Genomic DNA, 7205 nt, shown 5'->3' with positions numbered 1-7205 from the left:
AAACTAAATGACATGACAGGCATCAAAATATGTCAATCGTTTGACAGGAAAGTAGATAGAGCAAGGTAAAGGCCCCTAATTCCACGGTGTTTTCATTATAACTTAAAAGAACATTAAAAACTGAGTATTTATTGTATCTTTTTTTATAATTGGTTATTTTATTAGAAGTGTTATTTATCTTAATTTCGAAATAAAATCACAGTTCATCTATAAAAAAAAAATATGAGTCTGAGGCACCTTATTTCGATTTAAAAATTCTAATTCCGATGCATTGGGTTCCCTATTTTGAGTGTTTAAAATATAAAGGTAAGGAGGTGGGGTAAAATAGACATAATATTCAAAAATAATTTGGTTTTTTTTTTAACATTATGTATCTTTCTCATAACCTGTTTTCTTTTCTATTTATTGTCTTTGGATTTTAAATCAGTCTTTTTCTCCTGAATTTGTGAAAAAAATACTCAAATGTAATGATAAAAAATATAACCTTTCCAATATTTCAACCTAAAAATGAAACACGTGATTGAAGCCAGCATCTTGAATGGCAGGTTTGACAAACATTGTCTGTACATGGCTTAAATTTAGAAACACCGTGCTTTCAAACCTAAGCCATGTTTTTAAAACCACCCAGTTTGTTTTTATTGGCTAAAGACAGACTAAGAATATTGTACTCTCTCTTGCGCTATTTTTTTTTCAACTGCCATAATAGTAAAGTTTTGTTGTTTAAATATCATCATCATCATCATCATCTCAGCCTATCGCCGTCTAGATATAACATAATATATTATGTACATGGCATAACAACGTTTACCGGGTCAGCTAGTCTTAAATAAAACAGCAAGTTTTTTAATAAAGAATTTAATCACAATGTCTTGGCGTAGAACTTAAAAAAATGTCATAATGAAAAGGCACTGGTATAACACAAATATCTTTAAATCGTTCCTAATTCTTGCTGACTCTATAACACTTCCCATATCTTAACCTATTATCTTAAACCTAGTTTCTTCTTTATTATGTTAACTGTAATCTCCTTTCAGTTTCCTTTCTATATCTTCAACACTCTTGCCATTTGTTTCAGGCAGCATTATTACAGCAAAGACGGCTCCAATCAAGTTTATTGCCGTGAATATATAGAAGCTCACATTGACACCAAAGTTGCTTGTGACAGCACTGAAGGATAACAGTTGGAAAAAGGACATGAGCCATGCCAACATCACTAAATATCCCATTAGTTTTGCTCTAATCTAAAAACAAAGAAAGATTATAAATTGGTTAAATAATGGGCTAAGTTAAATACAGACTGCAGGCGAAAAAACGTAAATTCTAATTGATGAATTTAAAAGTAATATCCCATAGTATAGTAAAACAAACATACCTGAAAATTGAATATTTCCGACATTGCAATAAATGGGATGGGAGATACACCACAACCATAGCTGCAGACCACCAACATCAGCATCACAACATTCAGCCAACCGGGAGTAGTCCAGCCATGTTGCTGAAGAATGCCTGTTGTTGCTATGCAGCAAAAGCCTAAGGCTGAAGTAGCAAAGGTTGTCACCAAGATAGGCTGTAATTTAAAAAAAAACAATTATTTACTATTCCGAAGGAAAATGAGCGTGTGCAGATTCTACACATTTCACCTATCTTCCACTCATGAGCTCACCTTTCTGCCAAGCCTGTCGATAGTCACAAACGTGATAAGGCAGCCAACGGTCATGCATATAGGTATGCTGAGTGCTTGCAGTTCTGGACTCATCGAAACTCCAGATGTAGATAATATAGTTGCAGCATAGGTCAATATGGAGAAGGCACCATTCGTCGCGTGCCCCACAATAATGACCAGCATGATGACAAAAGACTTCCTCCATACCTTGTTTTTGACTGAAATGGTTTAAAGTACATTAGTTATTTTAGTCGAAGTAAAAACGATAAATAAGAATCTATAAGCAGTACTTACGAATAATGACCATTGATATTTCAGGTATAGACTTATAGTAATCATCATCTTTTTTCATTATGTCAATTTCGCATTGAATTTGTTTGTCTTCAGCGTTCATTCCTCTTAAGAATGCCAGAGTTCTGGCTGCCTCCTTAAGAAACAAATGAATTAAAATTAAAATAGGTTGACTTTGCGAAAGTAGATATTTTTTTTTAAAGTCATAACTTACATCCACCTTCCCTATTTTCACTAAATAGGCTGGAGATTCTGGAGCTCTTAGGAACAATCCAAACGCCATTATAGGAATTCCGATGACGACCCATAATATCGTGTAATAATTTAAATATCCTCCCATTGCATACATTATGACAATTCCTGCACTTTGTGCTAATATAAATATGGATGCCAGTGTGCCCCTGATATTGTCTTGAGCGATCTCTTTGACATACATGGGGACAACGTGGAAGCAGCCTCCCCCAGCCAGGCCACTTGCCGCTCTCGCTGCGACCAGGCTGTACGTGGAGGGTGGCAGCATTTTAATGATCCACGTTAACTGAAAATATGCAAAAAAATCAGACACCTAGTTTATTTTTTGTTGATGGTTTGTTCTTTGCTAATCATACTTACCGCTTGAATTAGTATTATTAGCAAAATTCCTTGTTTTCGTCCACACCTGTCCACAATTTGAACAAATAGGAGAACTCCAAACACAGCTGCTAGACATGGTGCACTAGCGATCCATGATATCTCGGTATCTGTGAGTGATCTGCCAGTCGGGGAATATTCTGACTGTAACAGTTTTGTCATGGGGGACATCCATCCCGTCTGCAGGCCGTATGTAAAATTTGTTAAATTACCTGAAATTAATTTTATTGTGTAAATGTACATATTTGCACTTCATTTTTCTAATCATTAGTGACGTCAGCTAATGATTGATAATTCTCGCATTCGTCCATTTCTAAACTCACAAAATGAGTGATAGCTGAAAATTTATCCTAAAGTACGTGAACTAATTTCAAACATACCAACCACACCCTCCTTATACGAACATATTTACCGAGTGTTTATGCAATTAGTTACTACTTACATAAAATCGTGATCGCCCATTGCACTCTAGCATGGCCTTTGGATTCCGAAGATGTTGTCACTTTCATTTTACAGACATAAACTATGTTTCTTCAACTCATACAGACACTTACTCATACGCGATACAAATAAGACTGAATGGAAGCACTGTAGATGATCATTGTATTTATGTGTTTCCCAGTATTGCCGCCCTAGCGGTGATGTTTGGAGATGTTTCCCATACACGTGATTAACACCTGCTACTTGTCAAAATTGAGAAAAGATTACGTCGCCAACAATTAGTAATTTTCTTTGTTTAATTTTCAATGTAACAATGGCAAAGATTCTGCTAGTTTAAGAGACGATTTCTCGAATATGTAAAACCTATTTGTTGTATTCTTCAAAGTTACTTTTGATGAACTTTCTCAATGCGACTCAGAATTTGGCGTAATGAACATGGTTTTTGTAGAGGTTGCTTTTTTTGGCGTAATGTAACAAAAAGCTGAGTAAAACCCTTTGGACCTATATAGTACTGGGGTTCCTCACCTCTATTTGTTTTTAACCTTGGACTATTTTATCGTACTCCATCCTGAGGTAGGTATTTTAACTGCTGTCATAGATTTTGCTACAAAGCAACAAAAAATAGGTGAGAATGAAAAAGATGTAACAGAGTGCATTACAAGTATAATGCTTCTTCATTACAAGTTAACTTGTATGCCAGTTGCCACAAGGAGCCCTTGGGCATTGACCTAGTGAGTATCCTTTCTGTTTATTAGACATAGATCAGTATCACTGCCTGTATCATACCTTAATACCCTAAAGCTTCTCAAATATTTACTCTACGTAACTGATAAAGTTCTTCGCCCAAAATAGAAAATGTTTTTCTTTGCACTAACTAAGCCGTCACAATGAATTCAGTTTCAGATACTTATCATGTTTGTTATCAACAAATAGTTCTGTACTAATATGTTTGTTTAGATTATGCAAGAGTATGTTTGATTTGTTTGTACGCTTTTACGCACAAACGTGTTTTAGGTATTTGAGACTTTGGAAAAGTTGTGGGATGGTGTTTGTTTTAGTGATTGTGATGACTAAACAGACCATTTGCTTTAAACCTGTTGGTATATATCGTTATCAATAAATCTCGTAAATTTCCGCTTCATTTTTAAATTTGCTTGAGTAAGCGTGAATTACTGTTGTCTAAAAATTTTCCTAAATATTCTCCATCTATCTCGTTAGTAAGTTAGGAAAATAAATAGTCATTGTACTTTCGAGTATACGCAACCTCTAAAGAGATATTAAATGGTCCTTAAGTGCTTCTGCCGAACGCTTTTTGCTACAGAAGAGGATTAATATATCTTGGCTTAGCATTCGTTTACTTGATATATTGTTTACTTACATTTAAACGGTCTGATACTTACCTAGATTTTCATTGAGTACCTCTTCTTCTAATATATTAGAAAGTATAAGACCTAAACTATTCTCTAATTGATGACTAAGCATAAATGTTTTTTTATAAAAGTGTTGTTTAATGGTTTTATAGTCTTTGTAAATAAATCACTAGCTAAAAATCATAATGAATTCCAGAAAAGAAAATTCTGCAAAATGCTGGTCCTCTTCCCAAAAACCGATTAGCTATTTCGATAATTGTTAATGTCTACAAATACTTCGTCGGGCACGACCTACAAGTTTCTATATAAACGTATGAACAATAGATAACCTTACAAGGTGAAATTCCGATACAAGTCACACAAGACATCCACTATGTCTACAATCGTAGCAATAAATACAACAAACAAACAAGTTATCTAGAATCATTTGACTAGACACAATTTTTTATCTTCTGTCGTGACTTCGGAAAGTCTTTACGTTTATTTATTGAATGAGGTGTTTTTTTGGTTATAAATATATTTGTTACTTTTAGATGTATTATGTGTCAAAATACGTATGAGTCAATACCCAGTCAAAAATAGACAGTAGTACGACAAACAAATGGTAAATCCATGAATCAATTAAGGAACTTAGTCTATCGAGATCCATTGCTGGAAATACATAGGTCTCCTTTAAGGTCCACAACAGCCAATCAGCCGCCTTTTGCATCCACCCAAAGAGTCAATCTTCGTATCGTCGATCTTCATATTTCAATATACTAAAATGGAAATGAAATGAATGTTTAAAACAGTCTGAACTTTTTTAAATAACGTGGATACTTTATTAAAAATACCAAGCATGAGTTATTAAGTTCATTCGACGGCTACTATTTTATTCGGTCGATAGGACCTGGCAATTTGGAATAGTTCGATACTAATTATAATTTGAACATCCATCGCTGCACGAGTATGCAGCGAGCGCCCAGCTGGCGCTGCGCCGCCGCCAATATCCTGCTTTCAGCGATTTCCCTCATAATTTCCGGCACTGGAGTCACATATTGCAGACGTGTGCCGGATATCATGAACGTCACGTTTCGCAGGTACCTACTATTCAGATCCTCCGTACGTTTGGAGATTCCCATTCAAAGCCACCGAGTTCTTCATATTCATAAGACTGAAGTCGACAAAATTCCGTACTTGTTGAATCTCTTTCAATTTACAACAAATAAGTTTGATCTCTAAGATAATTGTTTACTAATTTCAAAAAGTAAGATAAATTAGCGATAGTATCTTAAAAAACAAATATTATTCATTTATCAAAAATTTAGTTTTTTAACTATTTTGGATATTACCGTAAAACGAAGTCTTCACTCTTCGGTAGGTAAGCCAATTACAAACTGTTACTAAATTAGTTCGTTACATATTCTTGTTCCGAAATACAATCCCCAACGAGACCAAGTGTAAACGGAATATTGATCAGATATCTAAAATATCGTATAATATAATATCGAGTTTTCCACAACAGGGAGTTGTGAAGTTTGGGTAAATTAATAAGGATTAAGTCCGCTGGGCCGGCGGCGGCGCGGTCTCTGATAACTGCATTGCGACAATATTCCCAGACACCGGAACGACAATGGCTTTCCCAACTTTTACTCAACTTTCAAGTAATATCCTGTATCCGAAATATTCAATTGGTTTTTATATTTTCATTGTAAATGTTACGTTACGTAGGTATTTCCAATTCAAAATGGCTTCTCAACTGTCTTAAAGTGATTGATCCAAAATGGAACTTTTATTTTTACTCTCGCCTCAGTAAATCCACGTAAAAGGTAATAAAACATGGACCTTATGATCTTCTACCTAATTAATAATAAAGTCCATATTTTATTAGGGACTAGACTAGCCAGAGTCGACTCGGTAAACTTAAGCCACTCAGACTGAATCTTAAGAAAAGGAACGAACTGAAAGTTTTTAAAATAATAATTAGCTCTTGAATAAAAGTGCTTGAATGTCCAAGTTTATACAAGAGATAAGATTACCATGCAATTTCAGCACTTGAACAATTTAAAGTTGACTACTTACTTAACAATTGTTTGTATAGGGATACTGAATAAATACCAATGAAAACTTTTGCCTTACCTGCTTCAAACAAATGCTTATTTTAATGTATATCTGAGTGTTTCAATTTAAACTTAGCGTTGGCATTACGAGCACTCCTAAATGCTAACTTATTACACGATCTCTTAGCATACACGAAACAATGGTAACTTTGTGAGTCTTTTATGAAATCGTCAAATGTTTTGGAGAAATCTTTGATAGAACTTTTTATATCGTGAGTATTAAAGCTGTCATCATTGAATTCTTGAACAATATCTTCATAAAATTTAGAAAAGAAAAAATCCGCCACAACCACAATCAATGAACTGCATAATAACTGAATGACAGTTATTAAAAATACATAGTGGTTATCTGATAGTTTATACACCGGACATGGACAGTGCATACACGAATAACGCTAATCTGATGATCAGTGTTGATTACAAAACGAATTCACAATAGCGAAAATTTTATGATCGTCTATTGTTTATAATTAAATATTTTAATATTCTGATCATGGATGCTAACGGTTTATCGAATGTTCGGTCGTTAGGAACATTCCAAAGTGTTATTTGCTGTGATTGTAAGAAGAGCAAGTCACCGTGCACTAGCTCGTATAACTCTAAACAATTCAAACAGTTGTTAAGTCAAAGATCCTAAAATTGAGTCTCCGCGTCAATCATCATCGACGAAGCCTTTTCCGAACTATGTTGGGGTCGACTTCAGTTCAGTTC

The 7205-nt window shown here is 34.6% G+C and overlaps 1 protein-coding gene across 1 annotated transcript; it reads right to left on the bottom strand.

The window, feature by feature from the left end:
- Positions 1-839: 839 nt before the first annotated feature.
- LOC113508600 (facilitated trehalose transporter Tret1-like) lies at positions 840-3404 on the bottom strand. The gene is made up of 7 exons (XM_026891723.1): positions 3027-3404; positions 2567-2796; positions 2169-2492; positions 1958-2090; positions 1664-1881; positions 1373-1567; positions 840-1241 (listed from the first exon to the last, which is right to left on the bottom strand). The coding sequence occupies exons 1-7, from the start codon at positions 3091-3093 to the stop codon at positions 1014-1016; spliced, it is 1395 nt and encodes a 464-aa protein (XP_026747524.1). The 5' UTR covers positions 3094-3404; the 3' UTR covers positions 840-1013.
- Positions 3405-7205: the final 3801 nt, after the last annotated feature.

This window comes from Trichoplusia ni, chromosome 2 (genome assembly GCF_003590095.1).
Source record: "Trichoplusia ni isolate ovarian cell line Hi5 chromosome 2, tn1, whole genome shotgun sequence".
Classification (NCBI taxonomy): Eukaryota; Metazoa; Arthropoda; class Insecta; order Lepidoptera; family Noctuidae; genus Trichoplusia; species Trichoplusia ni.
This window is presented reverse-complemented; position numbering and strand designations above follow the sequence as displayed.